The sequence below is a fragment of the Stegodyphus dumicola genome, chromosome 10 (assembly GCF_044657685.1).
Source record: "Stegodyphus dumicola isolate Sdum_Otavi_A_Nest chromosome 10, ASM4465768v1".
Lineage (NCBI taxonomy): Eukaryota > Metazoa > Arthropoda > Arachnida > Araneae > Eresidae > Stegodyphus > Stegodyphus dumicola.
Window position 1 is genome coordinate 61,087,336 of NC_140777.1, and position 24,907 is coordinate 61,112,242.

Below are 24,907 nucleotides of genomic sequence, written 5' to 3' on the forward strand. Positions count from 1 at the left end.
CTAACAGCCTTTTACTGGGTTCCAATTTATGTATTTGTTATCGAATAATTACCGAATGAGTGAAGTCACACATAAGCTGCTTGTAGAAGAAGCAAAAGTAGAAAAAAGCAAAAATAAAGTTGGTAGAACTATGTCACCATGTGAAAGTTTACATAAAACTGGGGAAATATTCCATATGCTTAACCAAGTATACAAAGATGATAGCATAATACAGTTCTATGATTGGCTTCAGAGTTTTAAGGAGGACAGAAGATTGGCTGCCAAAGATCCAATGACTTTCCACATCAGACGACTAACATATTCAGAATATTCATAAATTTATACCATGTGGTTAGACGAAGAAGTCTGTCAGATAATTCTAATGCAACTGAGAGATGTGTGTAGGAAAAGACCTAAATTGTGTGTGTGGGGAGGACACAGTAAAGGATTTTGCATTATGACAATGCTCCAGGTCACACATTGCCAATCATGTAACAAAACAACAAACTTCTATTGTGCCCCACCCCACTATCCTATTCTCCAGGCTTGGTTTAGGCAAATTTATTCTCTTTTCCAGATTTTAAATCACTTTGAAAGGATATAATTTCAAGTTCATTCCAGGAAATTCAGAAAATGTGACGAGTACTGCACACCATCCTAAAAAGTGGTTTCCAGTAGCCATTCCGAAAATCGAATGATGGGAACAGTGTATTAACACTGCGAGAAAATATTCTGAAAGTGACATTGATTAAAAATTTCTAAAATTAGCAATAAAGGAAGAACAACAAAAGTTTAGTCTTTTTCTCTTTTGAAATAGCCCTTGTATACACAGCTCTTCATTTATGTAGAAAAAAAAAAATCCTTTTTTGTACTATCTAATGGTTGGTATTTCAAAGATTGAAAATTTTCTTCTGTTGAGAAGAATACAATACCCATAAAGTACTTGAAATAGATCTTCAACATTTTTTCTCAGATAAGCCAGCTAATTTCTTTGCAAATGTAATAAACTTGCTATAGCACTGGGAGAAGGTTACTGATACAAATGCTAATTACATACTCGAATAAATTAGTATTTCTTATTTCTTCAAAAAAATTACCTTACTTTATGGGATGACTGGATACACTTGTGCCCAAAATTATCTTTATGTGCATAAAAATACCGATTTCTCATAAATTACCAAATACAGTCAAAAGTCTTTAATCCAGACTCGTCGGGACTTCGGCGATTCCGGATTATAAATCATCACTTTAAATCTGGTAAGATGGCATGCAGAAATTATAAAATTAAAAATATTAAACCGTAATTTATGAAATAAAGAGCAATTATAATCTAAAGGGTATCAAAATTTACCCCCCCCCCAAAAAAAAAAGCTTATTATTTATTTGTTTACTTTATTAAACATTTCTTTCTACATGCGCATGGGTAAAGCATACATTACGCATAGTTGAAATTAGAAAATTGCAACCAGAAAACTATTTGATGTGTATTCGTGATATTTATAAAGACGAGGAATTTGATTTAAATCATATCAAAGACGAAGTACATCGAGATGAAATACTACATTTAGTAAGGAATTATAAGCCGAATAAAATAAAAACATCTGTCCTGAAGATAAGGATAGTGCTGACAGATCAACTTCCAGTTCATTGCACGCCGGGACGTTCACCGCCCCCCCGCAGAGCAGCGTGAAATTGATAAACAGATTTTGGAATGGTGAGAGAAACAAAGGATATGCCTTTATCCATTTTTTGCAGCAATTCCACTTTTTGTTTGATGGACATCGAAACGTGCTTTCACTTTGTAGATCCTTTGGTAGCTCCAGAATCGGAAATTCTTTTTGACATAATCGAAAGTTCAAACTTACTTTTATAAAATTGCTCTAACAGTTTGCAAAAAACAATAAGCCGGATCCAATTAGAAGATTAAGGAACAATGCAATCTGTAACATTAACTGAAATAGATAATTAGATAATTTTAGCTTACCTTATACCGTCCGTTATACATTAAGCATGCATGGGTAAACGTATTATGTGCATGCGCACACGCATATGTGCAATCATAAAAGTATTACGCACGTGCATAAACGCCTATGCGCATGCGTGAACGCATTGTGCGTTCATGCATGCGCAGAAAGTTTGTAGCTTTGAGGTCCGGATTAACGACTTTTGACTGTAAAATAAAATTAATGTATTTGGAATGGCATATAGCATCAAAACAGAAATACGAGCAGATAAATAGAATGCAGTTGCACATGACACAAACCTACATTGTATGGGGGAGGGGAAAAGAAATGCACAAATATCAAGATTTAAGATGGAAAAAATATAATATCTCAAAGTAAATGCAGATCTGACGTTAATAGGAAATGTGATCTTTCCTAATACATTACATATCAATGCAATTTCATACTCTCAAGGAGGTTAATAATCTGAGCTTGAAGGAATAAGTTCTATTTTTATTTTTTTAGCAAAATGGTCTTCAAGACAGGTCTCCAAGAGGATATCTTCTTCCACTCTGTCCATCAAAGTCATTCAATCTTCTACTCTCTCATAAAAGACTATTCCTTTAAGCTGTTTGTAGGATTCAAATCAAGAGATTTTGCATCCACAGCAGTAGCTATTTGGAGAATACTGCATAACGAATATATATATATATATATTGTAAGAGTTGCAGACAGAAATGTGGCTCAGAATTACACAGGAATGATTTGAGGGATCTCCACCAATTTTCGTGGTCGATAGGATAATATGTAAATACTAAATTTTTTTCAAGTATAGAGAGAGGAGAGTTAACAGAAAAAATACATTGAATTATCTTATTGTTTAAGAAGTAAATCATTATGATAAATATTTCAGTAATGTTTACTATATGTGAAAATTACAAAATTTGTGAAATTATAAGTTAATAAGCAAAGAACAAAAATGTGTACTTCTTTGACTTTCTGATGCTGAGCTCTGATAGTTCCCAGGAGGCTTCTTATTTCTTTATCATTTTGTGACAGTTCTTCCTCGAATGCTTCTTTCTGAGCTAGCATTTTACTCAAATAACATTGCATTGCTTCTTTGTGTTTCTTTTTCTCATAACAAATATGGTCCCTCAAATCTTCTTCTAGATTTCCTGATGGTCTCCTGCAAATTAATTTATTGATTAGCACTTGTAACAAGTCTCAGTAAAAATTTTCACACAGAACAAAATTTAGGATATGAGCCTAATAATAATAATATATGTATGGTGTTTTGAATTATGTGTTATTTATTTTAGTATTTATACATTACAGCAGCCGGCATGAAAGAAAATTGACATTTTTGGAAGTACATCGCAACTACAAAATAAAGAAATTGACATCTTTGTATAATTGATTACCGTGTGTGCAATACACTCAAAACAAACCATACACACTTTAAATGGACAACTTGTTCTTTCAATAAAGACATTTTACATACTGTAGACAGCTTGAAAAAACAGAACTTACGCATCAAAGAACTTCTAGGAGAAGTAAAGGTTTCTTGAAGCAAATGTGGATCCATCAGACGAATGAGACACATTTTGTATATCCCTGAAACTTATTTTACAGAGGCAATCCATTCTTCCTTAGCACCCTGTCAAAGCGGCATGCCAGCAAAGAAATTCTGTCGGCAGTCATATTGACAATCTTTTACTGTGTTGTCAATGGACTCGGAAGAATTCAATAAATTTAATGATGAATCCCAAGATAATAATCACTAGAATTCATTTGATTATCTTTCTGCAAAGTACGCTTTATTTTTTAAATGAGTGCATTTTAGACTTTAAAACTGTAGTATACATTTAGTACAATTTTAAAACTGCAATATATATTTAGTATAAATTTTAAAATTGATGGAATACTGTACAGTATATTATTTTGGATCCTCAAGGTCCAAACATATTTTGTCTCTCATCATATAATACACATAATAATCATATAATACATAATATTTTCATTTTTAAATCACTTGAAAGTTCTGAGCTTTGGAGTAAACTAACAATGATTTATGACATATTACAACATAACTGAATTAAAAACTCGCCATCTGAGTTAACACAATTTTGCTGCTTATAATAACAATGCAGCTATTTTTAATATATGGCATATATGATTTTGTAAATAGTGTTATGCTTTATTCTGCTTTGAAGTTATAGCGTTATAGATTACTAAATATTTTATCTGAAAATCTTTAAAGTTGTTTAATATTAGTGGCCACTGAAAGATACTTCAGCATTACTTTAAATTTAGCATATTGATATTTATATATCATTTTTCATATTTTATCATTATTTGTTGTAATTTTAAAATAAGTGCACTTGTGTTTGGACTGTGAAATAAAAATTGTTGTGAATAATCAGGGGTACATTATTTAAGCATGTAAAGACAGGCTTTATGATCCTTTGCATTTCTTCTTTTTTTTTTTTTTTTTTTCAAGCAATGGTACTTTGCACATTTTTAATCATCTTGTTAACATCACCATCCAAACAAATGCCAAAATATTTAACCAAATAGTTTATCTGTTAACTGCAGTTTAACATGGAAAATTTGCAAAACTGGTTTTGTGATTTTTTTCTTTTGATTTTATAGTTTTATGGCTAGAACTAAAACTTTCATGAAGCTGTGTGTCTGATGTAAAAGTAACTGCTTAACAATGAATAGTAGTATTAGATTTATACCAAGCCTGAGAATGGATTTATGCAATTTGAAAAAATAAAATGATTATCTTTTTGTTTCATAGAACAAAATAAAATTAAATAATAAGAAATCCTTTTTCTTTGAAACTGTGTTCCTAATGTAAAAGTAATTTATTAACAAGGTTAAATTTCTAATAACACTGAAAATGGATTCTTTGAATTTAAGAAAATAAAACTCTTTTTTGTTTCTACAGACAATTAGTATATTTCAGAAATGTAATAAATCAGTACTTTTCCGTTTTGCGGGTGCAAATGATAAAGTCGCCAATAATGGTACAACTAATGCCAAATGGAATATTTTCGCTGGCAACCTTTTACACCTCATTTTCAAAATAAGTCGCAGCCATATCTTACCATATTGATTGTACCATTCGCAGTAGGATATGCAAACAGTTTATAATTAATCACATTAAATCATTTTTAGAATATAAAAATATTTTTTGCTTCATTTGTTCTTTACATATTTTTGTAAAGTTTTGGTTCTATCGCAAGATCAGTTTAGTATTTTTACCACATGGTTTGGTTTCAATGTAAATTATTTCAGTTTCATTTACATAAAATTCATGAACAACATGGCTTATTTCTATGAGTGTTACAGAAAGTCTTTAAAACTGGATTCAGAAATGTATGTGTGTACATATATGTGCATTTCTGAATCCGGCCCAATAACAGAAAAGTACCTTTTCGTTTTTAGCTTCTAGCTATTTTCTTCCAAATTTTGGCCAAAGGCTTACTTTTAAGTAGCTTTATTACAAGTTACTTTCCTTATTGTTATGATGCACTTTTAATGAAATTTTTTAATTTTTAGGAATCATAGGATTGGTCGGATTTTTTCCAATTTCTGACCCCCCGAAAAAGCATTTTTTTAATTGCTAAAAATTAATACATGTTCTATCCTAAATTTGAAAATGCAAAATATTTATGACAGTAAGCAGTTTCTGCTGGACCTACGGGTGGTCAAATATGTCATATCCCGTCCACTGATCACCAGTTTTCACTGCAATGCACCCAAAGTTTTAAATAAAAAAATTACAATGCCATACTATATTTATTAACTCTATTGTTTTTATGTGTTTAATATAAATATCTACATAAGAATGATTATTAAAATCGCGTAAAAATGCTTTAAAAAAATGGTTTTCCAACCTTACCATTAAAACAGCTTTATAATCTGCCTTGGACATCACAGCATAAAAAACACATTTATTACACATTATTTTTTTTCTTACTTCATCAAAAAATGCCTATGAATATAAAAAATATCTTAATTTTTTTTTAAGTTGAAATTCTAATAGATATCGCACTGTGTGTGAAAAATTTCAAAACATGGAATAGTGCAAAGTCCCACACCACACTTCTCACAATAGTACCTTGTTTCTTTTCTTATCCTTTTACCTTTACTGTCTGGTTTGCTGCAACAGATGGCACATTTTCTTGCTGTTTTTCTTTTTTTTTTTTTCCCAGTTAATGGAATAAATTTTATGAAATGTCTTTCAGTCAGTCGGAGTGGTGTTTCGAATGATAGTCTACATCGTTTGCTGCCCATTGATTCCGAGTGGTGAAAAAAACTAGGTGTAGCTCTGCCATCTCTTAGCAATATTTAGAAATACAAAGATAATCATGGAATTTAAAGCAATGTGTGAGGAGCAATGAATTGTTTCAATGATGGAATTTTTCAATTCATCACATGACATGTGACACCGACTTTACGGGCACAAAACGCTGAATATGTGAGATGCGATGCGGACCTAGAAGGGGTCAATATGTTTTTAATATTTTCAAAAAATTTCCCTTCTTTGAAGTAGTTAATTTATTGATTAATGTAATTTATACATATATACCATATATATAGCTATTACCTGTGAGTTTTATGTAGTAGTATATGGCATTTTACTATGGCTAACATAAAAGTGAATGAAAGCAATTCATAAAATTACTACTCACCATGACGGACCATTAACATTATTTGCTTGCTTTTGAATCATGTTTTCAAGGTCAATTAACAGATCACGGATATTGGTGTTCTCAAATAACAGACTGAGATCATCTTGAACTCCAGATTTAAATTCACTTATAAACTTATTATATATGTAATGCAGCTCTTCTGGACACTTCCGATGAATTTCTGGATACGATTCTTGAAATAATGAGAATCTGTAAGAATACATAATAAATATAAAGTAAATTTTTACCCTTTTATTCTTGCTGATGGAATTATAGTAACATACACATATCACAGTCTTGCTGATAACATTCTAAAAAACAACAAAACTGGTTCTATTGAGCTGTTTTTTTTAATATTTTCAGTAATTCAGTGAAGTTGGTAAGAAATTAAAAATCTTCAACTGATGAAGAAAATTATTTCTGAATCCATCAGTTTTTTAGCTGTCTCATCGCTAAGAACATTGTTTAGATTGAACTGGAAGGGATAGACTGATAAGGCACCTGCAAGAAGAGGGGGAAGGACACATGTAAATAATACAGTTTAACTTCAGATATGAATCTGTGCCCTGGAGTTTGAATTAGACTTCAACATCCACTAACCATAAAAAAAAAATGCAATGCCATACTATAGAAGGGATAGACTGATAGACACTTGCAAGAAGAGAGGGAAGGACACACGTAAACAATACAGTCTAACTTCAGATATGAATTTGTGCCCTGGAGTTTGAATTAGCCTTCAACATCCACTAACAACTATATCATCCAGAGTACCTACTCGGTGGTAAACTTCAGGAGGGCACTCTCTAGTCCTTTGCTAAATTTATCTTTGAAATATGCAAGATCTTTGTTGTTTTCTTTATTCCAAAAGCATATGTCTTCAGTGTTGAAAAACAATGTTTGTTTTTTAATAAATTTATTATTGGGCATCAGGTTATTTAACAATGAAATGAGGAGATGAAGGTCCCTTTGCTAAGTTTCTTATTAGAAGATGTCAATAAAAGTCCAATAAGGAAATTTAACCCTGAACTTTATTTAAAACCCCCTTTCAGAAAATTATCCTCTGCCTTAGAACCTTCTAGAAGATCAGCTGACACAAAAGAAGAAAATGTGAGGCAATTCCTGGCATAAATGGTGCTTATGTATGATCCCATTGGCTGCAAAACTACATCAAGCAGTGCGATTTAATGCAAATTTCAGATAAGCATGACATAACACTTTCACAACATCTGTGGTTTCTTTTAACGTAGATCCAATTGATTATCAATATGCTGAATTTTGTTTTTATGAAGAAGGCTCAGCGGTAAACTTCAGGAGAATTAACTATTGTTGGAATATTTTTCTTGCCTTTTGGAAAAACAAAAGGTTTAAAATTTGGGATCTGCATTCTATAGAACAGAAAGCAGTGTATTTTCAAAGTTATGGGACTCCACTATCATAAAAAGTATATATTCATGGATATGATCCAGTCAGCTGAATATGACCCACCAAACAATAATAGATTGGATCAATTACCTGCAGGAAGTCTGCACCTGTAGTGTTCTAAATGGAGCTTCTGATAAAGTTGAAGGGCCTCACACAACAGTAGAAATTAACGAAAGCCTTTTCATGACGTGGGTTTGTTAAAGAAAGGCAGCATCAGTTCCTTTAAAATTCCATAAATATGATTGCTGCAATTTTAGAGGTCGTTTTTTCATTGGGATAATAAATAAGTACTATTATTTTTTATCCCAATGATTATTTTATTAAGATTTTATTTAAAAATGTTTTCTTGTTCATGCACAGATTTATATTTTTTGTTTTGGTAAAAATCTACATAAACTGATATCTTTTTTTTATCAGACAAAATGTCAGGCCTTTTGTTAAATTTTAATAGTTCACCACTGTACTTATTGTATGATAAATACACAAAATCTAAAATACTGCACATAATCAATTTACTTCCCTCAAATCATGTATGTTTTCCTATAGAACTCTCACTATAACACTCATTTCCTTTTTTATGCACACACATTTATACTTTGATGCAATTAGTACTTCATTCATTCAATACATACTATGACGACTACCTAGATATCTTGCCAAAACTGGCAACCTTTGTAAGTTATACAGGTTAACCCTAACATAGGTTATAGAGGGCACTAAAATAAAGAGCATTATCCCACACATGGTGTTACCACACCTTTTTTTGCTACATTTATATGGATTATTATGTTTAGGTTAAACACATGAAACTTTTTGTGATTATTTTTTTCCCAATACATATCAGCATTTTCCAACTTCTTCAAATGAAGAAAGAGCGATATATTATTTCAGAGAGGTTTTTTACCCAAAGAACACATTTGTATAAACAGCCACAATATGAAGTTTTATAATTCAGGATTTTATTGAAGATGCAATGTCAAAAATTGTCAACAAAAGTTTGGCGTCCGAACTGGTAAGTGACAAGTCCCATCTTTCTACAATTTGGAGTCTGTAAGGTTTCCCTTATTTTAAGTTTGATACCTTTCCTGAACCTCTCTTTTCCCCTCGCATTTTCATTGCCAGGATGTAAATTTGGTATTTACGTACTATGACGACTACCTAGATATCTCGCCACAACTGGCGACACTTCTAGGTTATACAGATTAACCCTAACAGGTTACAGAGGGATTCGAACCCAAGCCCTTCAGCACGGCGGTCAGCAATGCTAACCGCTATACCGGTTGGGTGGCTATAAATAAAACTAAAATGTACTATTAGTGCAAAACAAATAAAAAATTTCAACACAATAAAAATAGCTGGCATTTTAAAAATACAGAGCAACTGTAAAGAAAGATTCACAATATTTACACAAGATTTGTTATGCTTGTATATGACTAACTGCCAAGCGAGATTATATATTTTTAAAATACGGCCAAATTTTAAGTGAAAACAGATAATATAAAATTTTACCATTATTTTCCTTCAGTATTAATTCTTTCGTAAAATGGAGGAACAAGCGACAATGTAGGACAAGCCTCCATCATTTGGATACTTATTTAGCCGAATTTATTTGGTGGAAAAAACAGGAAACACCTTTCGATGCTATTTTGAACACTTTCCTCACCATTAACTTCAATGTTTTCTTTTAACCAGTTTTAAGTAAGTTAATTTAAATTCTTTAAATTCATATTTAGTATATAGTTTATATATATATATTTGGGATTTTTGGTTTTTAAGTTTTCGTTCCTTTTTATTATTAGGGCTTTTATTTTTAAAAGAATTTATAAACATAAACCAAAAAACGCCAATTAAGATTTTTATCGGCAAATGTTGCTAAGGTAGTCATCATAGTATGTAAGTACCCAAAAGGTAATAAAAACTTTATTTATGTAATCATTTGTTTCTAATAATTTTTTCCTTTAAAATTTTTTCAGGACACTTAATGAAAAGCGAAGATACTTATATATTATCTCATCAACTGTAAAACTTGGCTACCATCCAACCAGAAAAGTGACCAGAGATCTCACTAAAGCTGCACCACTTTTTTCCTGTGGAATTTTGAAGAAAACTGATACTACATCTTTATTTAATGAATAATCAGCATTTGAACAGGGTTCATACATATTTCTGCACATGGAAATTAAGTACTTTTAAGGACCATTAATAAAAAAAATTATGGACCTATGAGCAAACGCGAACTGAATAAGTTCAATTGAAGATATTATCTATGCCTGAATTTCACTTTTGTAATACCATCCTAAAAATAAAATAGATCCCTAAGTAGTACGCATTATTACTAAACATGAATTAATTAACATAATTGTTAATAAGTTTGATAATAAAATAAACTATGCAATTTATAAAGTAGAATTAAATATTTTACACTTATGATAGTTAGTCATATTTGAACGTTTATATCGATTTCCTTCTCTTTTAAGCATCTTCTCTAACAATTAGAGATTTGTCTCAATATGCAAACCAATGCTCTCACTAGTTTCTGCGTGCTTCATCTCCTAACTTGTCAACATCTTCATAATGTACCTATGAGGATTTAATTGATGTGGTAAATTTTAAATATTCCAACCCCCCGACAGACGTGAAGCATATTATCGCTATGTCTGAAATTAACTACAATATCAGACAAAGGTTTAAATAACCCTCTTATTTAAAAACTTAGAACATAAAGGCATGTTCTGATGCTAACAAAATCAATTACAGCTCACAGTGACGTAATTAAGAAGAACAGTCAGATTCAAACTAATAATGTGGACTAGTGGTCAAAGATTATACAATTTAATTGTAATTTAATCTGGCTCAATAACTCTATCATATGAGGAAATAGAAATGGGAAATTATAGTAAAGGTTGAAATCATAAACAATTGGATAATTTACATAATAATAACTGCACATATCTTTGAAGAATAATTTCCTTTATGTACTCAGTTTCTTTCTTCAACATGTTTCCTTTTCATTTTAGAATTTTTGGGTTTAATTAAGGATTTCTGTTATTCTAAAAAACACTAAATGCATTTGGAATGTACAGAAAAAGTGGCTAATTTTATTTCTTTAGTAATATGAACATTCAGGAGCAATATGAAATATATATAGTAAAGCACGGTTACAGAGCTGATGTGGCAGAATTTCTAGAATTTAGTGACACACCGCACAACAAAATCTAGAAACGGCAAAACTTTTAGAATTTAGCAGAATTTTTTTGGAAGCAGAATTTAGGATCCACAGAGATTGCATCAGGTGGGAAAATGCCTATGTGTATGATGCATTAAGAAATATTAGATGAATCTTTTAAATTGTAAGTTTTCAATTTCTTTATTAATAAAAAAAATCCCTTTCTATAATGCCTTCCCATGTGATAAGATCAGAAGCATTTTTGATATTTTCCATGCTTCTGTCTAGTGAAAAGTAGAGAAAATAAAGAGAAGATAAACATGTTAAGATTCTAGTATCAGAAGTAATACATTCAAATATTATGTTTTCATTTTCTTCCAGATGTTCTCCCAAAATTAAGAAATTCATTGCAAACTTTCTGTAACATACATCCACTAAGTGTTGATATAATGGAGGCATTTTTCATTTTGTCACATATTTCTCGAATCTTCTAGAATCGTGGGTCTATAAATCTTGCCTTCAAATCCTTCTAAACTTTTCAAACTGCAATGTCTAATTAATAATAAAATAATAAATCCTAAAGAAAATTTATCTCTACCATTTCTGTAACAGAAAAAAGCCAGAAATATTTTGGAAAAAAGTAGGAGGGAAAAAGTATAAAATTAATTTTATAGAGAAAACTGATGCACATTCTGAGAATTTTGAATATTCTGAGACAATTACATGGGAAAAACTCTTACTATGAAAAAACTAAAAACAAGACATTTTTAATTAATTACATAGCTAATTTTGCTTTTGCTAAGAGCTGTTTCTTAAATAGTGCTTTATAGCATTATACCTTGCTTATTTTTAGATTTAAAATATTGTATAAGTTGCCAAAATGAAACTTTATAATATGACAGCGAAAAATAAAAATGTTTTATTTTAATGTTATTTTTTAAATATAATTTCAATATATTACCATTATTTTAATAAAATTTATCAATGTTACGATGTTTTAAAAAAATCGTAGAAAATTTCTCAGATTTTGGAGTTAAAAAGTTTTTATAGAAACTAATCTTAAAATCGCCAAAATGTTGAAAAGTCGCCAAATTTAGAACAGTTTAATAATAGAATTCACATCCCCAAAAGCAAAAAGTTGTTTAAGAGCTCTTTACTAGAATAAATGAATTTCGAAATGCTTATGTTTCACTTCTTGCTTAGAAACTCGAGTATCCCATCACTTATATCAGAAATAGAAATAAATTATAACTCATGAACCCATTCAAAAGATTACCATATATACGGCAGTGAATTGCCAAAAATATTCCTCAAAATGCTATTTCACACTCAAAATGACAGTCGTAAAAACAGACAGAAATTTCAGATGATTAACATTAAGGACCTTCTGTTGATTTTGGCCAAAATTAAGGACTTTTAAGGACCAAAAATCGATTCCATAAAATCTAAGGACTTTTAAGGACCGTACGAACCCTGTTGAATTGCTTCATTTTTGCATATAGTAAAAAGGCTTTTGTCCATTTGTACTATTTATTTAGGTCATCCAGTTTTATGAAAGCTGTTTAGAATGCTACTACTAGTACAAACTTCCTACAGGAAATATTCCATAAGCGGGGCAAGTTCACACCAGGTTGTTTGCATTTGGTGATGTGAAAGTTCATGTTGCCAAATGAAAACAGGCACTGAATACAATACAAACATGGAACTAGAAAAATAATACATAGCAACTATTTCTTTATTATATCAGAAATTTTCCTATATTTTAATTCTTATACACCCATCACCATGCAAGTTTTTTAATTTTATCTTTATTAACACTCATTTTGTCTGAGCATTTTGGGCATTGCACATTTATCTCAGTGGATGGAATTAACCCGACCTATTAGGAATTTAACCACACTCTCCTCAGAATGCAACATTCTGAACCAAGTAAATATGCTCAAATTCGGTACAACTCTGATATATGCCCTAATTTCACCAAATGAGCAGCAAAAGATGTATAATAGGGAAGGGAGAACATAGCTACCAACAGAATGACCAAAATAAAGCTCTGTGTTTCCATAAGAAAAGACTCAACTAGAAACCACAATGAAAGCAAAATCGCTTCAAATAAAAACGGTCACCAAGTTTGGCACTTACACCGATTATGGAAGAATCTTCCTTCCTACAGGTAATTGTTCTAATCTATTACTATTTCATAGGCCATACTAAGAAATCGGAAACTTAACTGAGATAACAAGAGAGAAAAAACTTACCCTGTTACCCTGTTCAAAGTGCATTCATTTCTAATCAATTGAAATTTGCATATATATATATATATATAATTATTTTACAAAATAAACCATTAAAAAATGAAAAAAATAAACATTTGGGCAGTTTTTCTATAGCAGTGAAAACATAAGAACGAATTTTTTTTTTTAAAGTCAAATAAAGTTATTTTCAATAAAACTGTTCACAACATGTTTCATTTTTTGGTACGTGCATACACCAACATTGCATGTTTGACACATGTATCTTGTTCTAAGGGGTTTTTCCTTGTACTGCAAAATTTGCACTACTCAAGTTTGCATTTACTGGCATATGTTGTGCACTCTTTAGTTCCTTTTTGTATGGCCCAAGATATTCATGCTTTTTTATGTTAATAGGGCTTGATCTTTTTTGCTTTAGTACGGATCATTTGTTTCCCATTTGTATCATACTGCTGTTTATGTCCATTCTGAACGACTTGAGTATTTTAAAATTCGGATCACTTTTTGGAAGCATTCTACACATAATGAGGGGATTTATAATAGTGATATTAATAAAAATGAAAAAACTGTTGTTTTTCAATTTTTGTTCTTTAAAATGCCTTTAGAGTTAAATGCAGTAGTATGTGTAGAACAAAGGTTCTCTGCTGCAGAAGTACAAATTGTACTAAGTTGAAAACACAAGCTTTAATTGGTGACTTTCAGTTTAACAAAATAGATGAACATATTGTGTCAGACTATGACATAGTGAAATTATATGATGGATAACATATGAATGTACTTTATTGGTACAACATAATTTGGGCCTGCTTAACACTGCATTCAGACAGGCAGGTACTTGGCGATTTAGAAAAGTTATCCGGAATAATTGGCTAGATTCCTATTATCACGAGGATTCTTCAGCGCAATTATATAGTTCATGCTTTTCTGCTCAGTGCAGTTGTAAGAATGTAAATTTTCAACAAAAACAATTCAATGCCACCATTTTTTACTTTTTCTCTCAATTTCGTATAAGTTTTTTAATTGGTCAAAGTCATCTACACAGCTCATATTTTTTATTGTAATCTATAATGCCTTTTGGACATTGTAACTGAACTTTCTGTCTGGTTTTTCTTCTTTCTATGATGGATGGAATAAAGGGCTAGAAAAATGGTAACACATCTTTTGTCTTTTTCTTTTAGACAAGTTACTTTGTCATCACTACTTTACTGCACAATCAAAGTTACCCCATTTTAATTTATTTTCAATCAGTATTTTGCGAACGAAGTTTTTTTCTTTTCATATTTACAGTTTCGCAACAAAATACATTTTTTGTGTCTAAAAACTTGAAGAGTTCACAAAATTTAAAACAAATTATTCACATACATCATGTGATTTTTACCATATGAAGGCTCATTTATACTACTCTTTCACTGAGATTTTTTTCGACTTCCTGAGTATAAATTTCAAATTTACAAGCATACCATATATACCCGCGTATAAGTCGACCCCCCACTTCGACATAAAATATTTGTAGAAAATAAGAAACCCGCGTATAAGTCGACCCCCCATTTCCGAAATTGATCGAGAAACTTCGAAATTTTTTTTTTTTTTAAGTACAACATTTATTCAAAATCATCTGAGAAAAAAAAGTAAATATACGATAAAAAATACCTTGGTAAATAAACAAAATCAAAATCCTTCAACGTCTGATTCATGGTCAGATTCGCCAAACATTTCATAGAACTCTTCTGTCATCATTGGCTCGTCATCATATATTTTCAGTCTCAAACTATGTATTGTTACAATCACTACTAGAGTCTTCGTCATCACTTTCACTTTCAAAAACAGCATCATCTTCCGTGCCGTCTAGTTTAAATGATTTTATAGGTATTTTTAGAGGGTATTTCGTTCCAAGCATCTTTAACCCACTGAGCAATTAATGTAATATCGGGCTTCCGATTCTTTTAATTTCTTATGGCCCCGCGTATAAGTCGACCCCCCCCACTTTGAAGTCTTTTTTTTTGTCCAAAATATGTCGACTTATACGCGAGTATATACGGTAGATACTTTCATTGTAACATATCTGCATTTTATTGGTTTATAAAGCAAGTATTGTTTTAGTGAACTTCTGCCTTTGAAACAAATCACAGATTTGTCAATCGACTGATTTTTCCTGGTCTAAACAGACAATCAAACTGTTCCAACAAATACATCAATAGAAGTGAATTTTATGAAGCTTGTCAAACGTTTTGTCCTTGTTTTTTGGCATTAGGCAGTTATCATTCAAATGCAAATTGCCTAAATCCATCAAAACTTCTTTACTACCACTTGCTTCGTCACATAAGATTCATTCAATATTTCATTAGTTGACCAGAAATCCCAATAGCTTGGGTGATTTTTAATTCCCATTAGAATGCAGTGGCGTAGCTAGGATTCCAGCATCAGGGGACAACTGAAGAATTTGTACCTCTTTCTGTGTGCCAAGAATGGAAAAAATTTCATTAAAAAATTTCGTAGCATCAATTTGGCGCTGCCTGGATGCTGCGCCCCAGGGACAGATGTCCCCCCTTGCCCCACCCTAGCTATGTCACTGTTAGAATGTTTATCCCCCCCAAAAAATCTTCACATCCTGAAGAGTTATAGGTGAAAATGGTTTACCTTTTTGAGCTGCACATAAATTAATTCCAAAAACTAATGCCTCTAAAAATGCAAAAAAAAAAAAAAAAAAAAAAAAAAAAAAAAAAAAAAAAAAGACAAATATATCAATGGCTTTTAGATCTTCCATAGGGATAATTTCTTCAGTTGGGCTATAATCCTTAGAAAATTCAGGAATTGATTTAACAATATTCTGTCTTTTATTTCATGTTACTTCTGCAATTCTGGAACGATATGGTAAATTTCTATCATTTTCTGACTGATTATTACTTTCATCTTTCAGATTTCCGCATTTTAAATCTCAATAGTAGGAAATATGATACTGCTCTGTTATCGGGACCAGATTCAGATACTGTGAAAAAGCTAATGATTTGGCACAAAATTTGGAGCACAAAAATAATCATGATATGGTTAAGTTGAAAAATCCAAAGTGTGTGGGGGGATATTTAGAAAATTAGAAATTTTTAATGTAAATTAAATAACTTCCCAAAGAAGTCACGAAAAAATCAGCAAATTAAGATTAATGTGGAGTTATGAAACTACTGATATCATTTAAAATGGTGAAAACATTTGTATTTTAGGACACTTTTGCCACCACATAAACTCAAATAAGAATCTAACTGGTTATTGTAAAACCTTTACATTATTTCTCTTTTCAATTATAAAAAAAATATATTTATATTTAAACCACATAATTAATATATGAAATCACAATACTAGCAGAAGAAGCAAGCATGTTGAGAGCACAGAAACTCCCTGGAAATGAAAGATGATTTTACAGGAAATAGCAAAACACATTTTCACTGGGTAGGTGCTCCTATTGTTTAGTAATAAAATGACTCTGGTTTGAGTCCCTCTTATCTATATTTCAGTAAAAATAAACACTTGTATTCGACAGCAGTGAACAACACTTGCTCTTCAGTACTCTAGTAAAGTGATTCTCGACCTTTTGGAAGCTGCCGTCCTGTCCCTAAGCGAAGCATTTTTCAATGCCACCCTTTGTGAAAATCTTGTAATTTAGGTATGGGAAAGGGGGGACTTACTGTTTTATAAAAAGAAAAAATTCTAAGAAATTTTTCAGTAGACTTACATACCAAATTTGTTTGATTTAACTCGATAGTTTTGCCAGGAAGGTAATTGCATTCCTTTTGTTAAAATTGTAATGATTAATTCCAGAAAAAATTGCATAAGCTGTGTTTTACATTCAAGCATTTGTTAGAACACTTTGCATTTCACTATCTTGTCAGTAGATGGCTGCACCAGTCCAATACATTGGATTTGAACTTAGCATTTCAGTGGCCTGGTGATAGCCCAGACATTGGTAAAAAAATCAATTTAAATTATGAAAGAAAAGTGCAATAATTATTTGTCATTGCTAATAACTGTAATAATGTGCATTTAATTTTTTAAAATTAAGTGTGTGAATTTTCAGAACATTTTTGTTTTGCTGTGTTATTGTTTTTAAATTTTCATATGTAACTGTAACATTGACTAAAGAGTTGTTGACCATGTGTTTTTTCGTGTGGGATGTGCTGAAGGTGGACGTCTGTAATTTTTTCTGTATAAGTTTTTAGTGCTGTTCATGATTATGAATAAAAGTTTGCAATGAGTTGAACTAATATCTGGTGACCCGTGTTTTATTAGGAATGCTAATCTTTTAGTTTGACTAAAATTGCAAACATGCCATTGGACAGTGAATCTGCATCTACTTCAAAACTTGAAGCTAGTAAAGTGAGTGTTAAGATACTGCCATTTTGGATAGAGAAACCTGAAATGTGGTTTTTCACCGTAGAGGCACAGTTTAAAATCAGTGGAATTACTTCCGAAGACACAAGATTTAATTACCTGGTTGCACAACTTGAACCCAAATTTATAGAAAACATTTGGGACATCATTCGAGACGACACGCCAAACAAATATTCAGCCGCTAAAGAAAGACTTCTGAGCACTTTTAAAGAAAGTGAAAACAAACGCATCAAGCGATTGCTAACTGGACTAGAATTGGGAGACCTAAAGCCCAGCCAACTACTCCGAAAAATGCGTGCCCTTGGAGATGCTGATGATGTGTCTGAAAAAATTCTGAGAACCTTATGGATGGAGAAACTGCCAGACCAAGTAAAAAACATTTTAATTGTTAGTGATGAAGGTACTGATAAGTTGGCCACAATGGCTGATAAAATTCTTGAGATGAATCCCCGGATAGAACTTGCGAGTGTGGTCCAAGAAGCTGGCCCATATGATATGTTGCTAAAAAAAATTTCTTCACTTGAACAACAAATTGCGACTCTGAGTGTTCAACACACAAGAGACAGACGACGAAGTCAAAGCCATCAAAGAAATAGGAGCCGCAGCAGATCCCGCAAGCGTTTTGACCCAGATGGAAAATACTGTTTTTTCCATTTCAAATTTGGAAAAAAAAGCTACCCTGATAAATGCAAATCTCCCTGCAGTTGTTAGCAGCCGGAAAACTGCAACTAGCAGTAGAATCAGCGGCAAGCCCTGCTGCTACTGGAAACATTAATTGCCGCAAATTTCGCCTTTTTATCAAAGACAGAAAAACAGGAATCAAATTTCTTATTGACAGTAGAGCAGATATCAGCTTGATTCCAGCTGATACGAAATCTAAAAGTACCTGCACTTCATACAAGCTATACGCAGCTAACGGAACTGAAATCCCAACGTTTGGAAGTAAGGTGTTGACCGTGGACCTCGGACTACGTCGCCCATTCCAATGGCCATTTGTTGTAGCAAAAGTAAACAGAGGCATTTTAGGTGCCGATTTTCTGAATCAGTTTCACTTACTGCTTGACATTCGCCAGAGAAAATTAATTGATGGTGTGACAAATATGTTTGTACATAGTGATGTAATGTCAATAACTGAAAATACTGCGATTAGCACAGTGAGCAATTCTGTAAAATTCTCTGAGCTGTTGCGAAAGTACCCTGGTATTACGAAGCCCAATTTATTGAACACCAAAGTGAAATATAAGGTCCAGCACTAAATTGCTACAAAAGGACAGCCAGTTTACTCTCGTGCTCGGCAGCTTGATGCTAAGACACTGAATTTGGCAAAACAAGAGTTTCAGTTCATGTTAGACAATGCTATAATCAGGCCATCTAAATCACAGTGGGCTAGTCCTCTGCATCTGGTTACAAAGAAAGATGGAACTTTAAGACCATGTGGTGATTATAGACGTCTGAATGAGCAGACTATTCCGGACAGATACCCGATTCTTAGGATTGAGGATTTTCATTTAATCTTGAGTGGGAAAACAATTTTCTCAAAATTAGACCTATTAAAAGCATACTATCAAATACCCATAGCTGAGGAGGATAAACCAAAAACAGCCATTATTACACCATTTGGACTGTACGAGTTTAACGTTATGAGTTTTGGTCTCCGAAATGCTCCCTCAACCTTTCAAAGATTTGTACACGAGGTGTTTCGAGAGCTTGATTTCTGTTTTCCTTATCTTGATGATGTTTTAATTGCCTCGTCATCTGAGGACGAGCATAAAACACATCTGAGCTTAATTTTCGAAAGGCTTGATAACTATGGCCTATGCTTAAATGTGTCAAAGTCCGTATTTGGAGTTAAAGAAATTGAATTTTTGGGGTATCTCATTACGCCTTCTGGTTCGCAACCTCTGCCAAACAAAGTTAAAGCTATTCTTGATTATGAACTGCCATCCACTCTTCATGGCTTAAGAACGTTTTTAGGCATGGTAAATTTTTATAGGAGGTACTTGAAAGATGCAGCGCAGACCCAGGCCATGCTACATGAAATGCTTAAGGGAGCAAAGAAAAAAGATAAAAGTAAAGTACCTTGGACTGAAGAAAGCATAAAGCAATTTGAGAAGTGCAAAACTGACTTGGCTAATACTGCCCTGTTAAGTTATCCAAAGTCTGAATGTCCATTATCTCTGTGCACTGATGCCTCAGATTGGGCAATTGGTTCAGTTTTGCAACAGTATGAAGATGGTAACTGGAAACCAGTTGCATTTTATTCAAAGAAGCTAAATGGGGCTCAAAGAAAATACAGTACATATGATCGTGAATTGCTTGGAATATCTCTCTCTGTGAAGCAATTTAAATACATGCTGGAAGGACGAGATTTTCAAATTTTCACTGATCATAAACCACTGATTTTTGCATTCAAGCAAAAGAATGATAAAGCTTCACCTAGGCAGCTGCGTCAGTTACAGTACATCTCCCAGTTTACTACAAATATACAGCACATTAGTGGAAAGAACAATATTGTAGCAGATACTCTCTCCAGAATTGAAGAGATATCTGTAATTGATTATGAAGAAATTGCAAAGGCACAACAGAATGACTCTGAGTTGAAAGAATTAATTGCAAGTAACACCTCATTAATTTTCAAGGAATATGTACTACAATCTAAAAATGTCCTATGGTGTGATACTTCAGCTAGCAATATTCGCCCATATGTACCTCAAAGTTTTCGCAAGAAAATTTTTGATCATATCCATAGTTTTGCACATCCTGGTGTCAGATCCACTGTAAAACAGATAACTGCCAGATTTGTATGGCCCAGGATGAAGAAACAAGCAAGTGATTGGGCTAGAGCTTGTCTGCAGTGCCAGAAAGTTAAAGTAACAAGACACACCAAATCGACCTTTGGCACATATCAAGAACCTGATGCCAGATTTAGCATCATCCATATTGATTTGATTGGGCCTTTGCCACCATCTAATGGTAAAATTTACTGTCTAACATGTATTGATAGATTTTCCTGTTGGATGGAGGTAGTTCCATTAGAAGAGATCACTGCAGAACTGGTGAGTAAAGCTTTTTATGACCATTGGGTGAGCAGATTTGGAGTGCCACAGTGTATTGTAACTGACCAAGGTCGCCAGTTTACCTCCCAAATGTTTAAAAATCTTGCTGCTATTTGTGGTGCTAAACTTCTGCATACAACGCCCTATCATCCCCAATGTAATGGGAAAATAGAGCGCTTTCACAGGACACTAAAGGCTGCAATAAAAGCTCACAATAATGTAAAATGGAGTGATATGCTACCCACTATTTTGTTGGGTTTAAGAGCTGCTATCAGAGATGGTACAAACTATTCTGTTGCTCAAATGGTATATGGTACCAATATCAGGCTTCCTGGTGAATTTTTTGAAAAACCCAGTGTCCACGTTGAACCTGACACATTTGTGTACAATCTGCAGCAGCAGACGGCCCTAGTAAAGCCAATGAAGTCTGCAGATACATGTCAATCTTATCAAAAAGTTTTTGTACATAGAGATTTAGGACCTGTACTCATGTGTTCGTTCGAGTTGATCGGGTGAAAAAACCACTAGAGCCTGCATATGATGGCCCATTTCCTGTAGCAGAAAGACATGATAAGTATTATTCTGTGCATATTAAAGGAAAAGATGTTAACATCTCTATTGATAGGCTGAAACCTGCTTACCTTATGAATGCAGATAGCATGCCAGAACTACCGAATCAGCTTCTTGACGACGATGTCAATGGTGGATCCTCAAAGGAAATGCATCATAGTAATTTCCCAACAAACACTCGTTGTGGTAGAGAAATAAAACTTCCTGTTAGGTTTCGAACTTAAAACTCAATCACAACTCTTATCTCTTGTTACTGCAAATATTATTATTCATGATCTACTTCCCCAATTAAGGCTAATGTCATATCGTATTTATCTCCTTCACAATAATGTATACTGATTTTATAATTTCTAATTTATGTATCTTCTGTAATATACCAGAGTCATAGTGGTGTAGATATTGAGCAATATATTACTGTTCATGAATATATTCAGATATACTTTCCATGTTGTTTTTACTGTTCTAGAAATTTTTGCTTCAAATTTTATATGCATGTAATAGCTGTAAGGGTTGGTATTATTGTGTTTTGGAATACAGTGTGTTTTTGCTTAGGCATAACATCTGCATTACCTCCTTAGAAGCTATCTTATAAAATACAATTATTGTTTCAGTTAGAATATTTCAGTGCTATATAGTGTAGTGCACATATATCTATGTATTATGAGATATGTCTTTTTCACTAATTTGTTAATGTTAGATTGCAGTATTGAAAATTAAGAATTTGAGCTGTATGTAAATAAGTAGTGTTCTAATCATGTTGGTATTAGGCATATATGAGCTTTAGAGCAAATATAATTTCTATCCAGCTGCAGCTTAATGCAGTACTAATACCTGTTTTTCAGAAAACTAATAATTTTCAAAGAATATTAGTTGCTAAGGTGTATATTCAGGACAGTGTTGCATTGAGTCAGTCAGGAGTGAGTAAAATAAGAAAAGTGCATTTGGTGTTTAAAATACCTGCTATGAAATGTGAAAATTTTAGTAATACTGATCAGATTTTTATTGGTGTTAACTATTTTCATGTCACTGAAAGCATGTCATTGAATTGTTCAGTTAAGCCCAGATATGGAGTATGTATGTATATATTAACTTTGAGATATAATAATGAAATGTATAATGAATGTATAGAATATTGAATGTGGTATCTACAATTATGTGGATTTCCAGCATGGAACAAAAAAGATTAGTGATATATCTTGAAGTTCCAGCTACCTTAATTATTATTTGTATTTTAATTTACTATAACCTTACAATTCAGAACCAGATGCAAGCTTAGAAATTCATTCTTTTATACATGGAGTGCATTTTGATCATGAGATGTAGTGATCACGTTATTTGATTATTGACCTTACCAATGCAATTTAAGTATCGTAACTTAGTTACTGGTGAGGGAGTAATGTTAGAACACTTTGCATTTCACTATCTTGTCAGTAGATGGCTGCACCAGTCCAATACATTGGATTTGAACTTAGCATTTCAGTGGCCTGGTGATAGCCCAGACATTGGTAAAAAAATCAATTTAAATTATGAAAGAAAAGTGTAATAATTATTTGTCATTGCTAATAACTGTAATAATGTGCATTTAATTTTTTAAAATTAAGTGTGTGAATTTTCAGAACATTTTTGTTTTGCTGTGTTATTGTTTTTAAATTTTCATATGTAACTGTAACATTGACTAAAGAGTTGTTGACCACGTGTTTTTTCGTTCACCACGTGTGTTGGTGTGGGATGTGCTGAAGGTGGACGTCTGTAATTTTTTCTGTATAAGTTTTTAGTGCTGTTCATGATTATGAATAAAAGTTTGCAATGAGTTGAACTAATACATTCTTTAATCTTAATTAAATAATTAAAAAAGAACAGCAAAATAAATAAATACACTAAAAAATAATATAAATGAAACAAGTATGATCAGTGGGAGTCTGTGCCAGTTCCTGAAGATTCGGTTCAATATTTTTAGAGAGATGAAGGTGCAAGTCCCATCTTTCTACAATTTGGGGTCTGTAGGGTTTCCATAACAAATTATTTTAAGTTTGATACCTTTCCTGAACCCCTCATTTCCTTGCCAGGATGTAAACTTAAAGTTAAGTGAAGTGAGTATTTAAACAGGTGAATCTCCGAGTTTAGTCAGAGTGTGTTTTAGCTAGCCAGGGCACGTTTCGTTCCTGGCATTGCTGTTACACTAGTAAGCCCCTTGGCCATTTCAGATAATTGTCCTGTTAGGTTTTGTTGAGTCAGCCTAAGTTAGCCATACTTTACCGTGCTAATCCAGCACTATTCTATTTAGACTTGAATTTGATTGTGTAATAATGTTTAAGTTCCAACATAAGTAGTCCGTGTTATTGTAAAGCATGGAGTACGTGCCTTTCTGTTAATAGTTATTATTAATAAAGGATTACTTTCACCCTTCTTCTGTATTGGTATTTACTTCACACCTGTGCGAGAATTTGCTAGATTCACTATAGGATCTAGTTTAGTTTATGTGGGAAAGAAAAGCCAGATTTTTACAAGTCGACTTCTCTTTTGTGTTATTGATCAATCACAGCACTGATTCCTTGCTCGACAAGGTAGGAAGAAGGGAAATGAATTAAAATTTTTTTTTACTATAGTCCACAATTCTGGGTAGAGGCAATTGATATTACTTTGAAGACAAAATTCTATGAAACAATCACCATTCTGGAAGCTAGCTTTCAAAGTTTTATTACTTGAAAATTTGATCTTGAAGCTGAACCTCTGCTGTCTCAATATTCATAAAACGGTTCATGACCTATTGAGGGACTTTCAGGGACAAAATATCCTCAACCTTCTCAGAAAAGCCCTTGTGCGAAGACTAAAGGTGTTGACAGTAAACATGTATTTCACGAACAGGATTCACAGCTCTATGCAGATCAGACAAGATTGGAAACTGGCTGAACTTGTTGTGACCGAAATTCTGCTTCTCCAATGTGAGTTTTTTTAGGAAGATAGTTTGGCTACTTTTCCATTTTGCCGGCGCAGATAATAAAAGTACCCAAAAATGGTACAACCGATGCCAAACAGAATATCCTCGCTGGTAATATTTTATGCCTTATTTTCAAAGCAAGTCGCAGCCATTTCTTATCAGATTGATTGTTTCTTTCAATACTGGCATGCATACATAGAATCTTTACCAGGTAGTTCAATTTTATGCCATAAGGCCATTTGCAGTAATTAAGTCAATTAGGATGCAATCACATCGCTCACCCAAAGGCGAAAATATAGAAAAAGCAAAGTCAAGGGTTAAATTCATCAATTCTAATGAGAATGCACTAGTGAAGTAAAGCATTGTGGCTTTACAAAATTTCTCATTAAGCTATTCGTATAAATTGAAATAATTCTTGCATTTAAACTTGTATTTCATGTTAAGATTTAACTTGAAATTCATGTAGATAATTAAATTTTTGTAGCGTATTTTACATGAAAT

At 32.5% G+C, this 24,907-nt stretch overlaps 1 protein-coding gene across 4 annotated transcripts in view; it reads right to left on the reverse strand.

Annotated features, from left to right (window-relative positions):
* Positions 1 to 24,907, reverse strand: part of LOC118192820 (polyamine-modulated factor 1-like) — a 41,199-nt gene that overhangs the window by 4,777 nt on the left and 11,515 nt on the right. For 2 of the 4 annotated variants that reach the window (XM_035363853.2, XM_035363846.2), the window contains exons 2-3: positions 6,626 to 6,835; positions 2,910 to 3,108 (exon numbers count right to left, since the gene is read on the reverse strand). In XM_035363853.2, the coding sequence (XP_035219744.1) occupies positions 2,910 to 3,108; positions 6,626 to 6,835 (409 nt within the window). Of the gene's footprint in view, positions 1 to 2,909; positions 3,109 to 6,625; positions 6,836 to 15,112; positions 15,172 to 17,186; positions 17,323 to 24,907 lie in introns of those variants that run through there. The other 2 variants (XM_035363859.2, XM_035363865.2) reach the window with 2 other exon arrangements.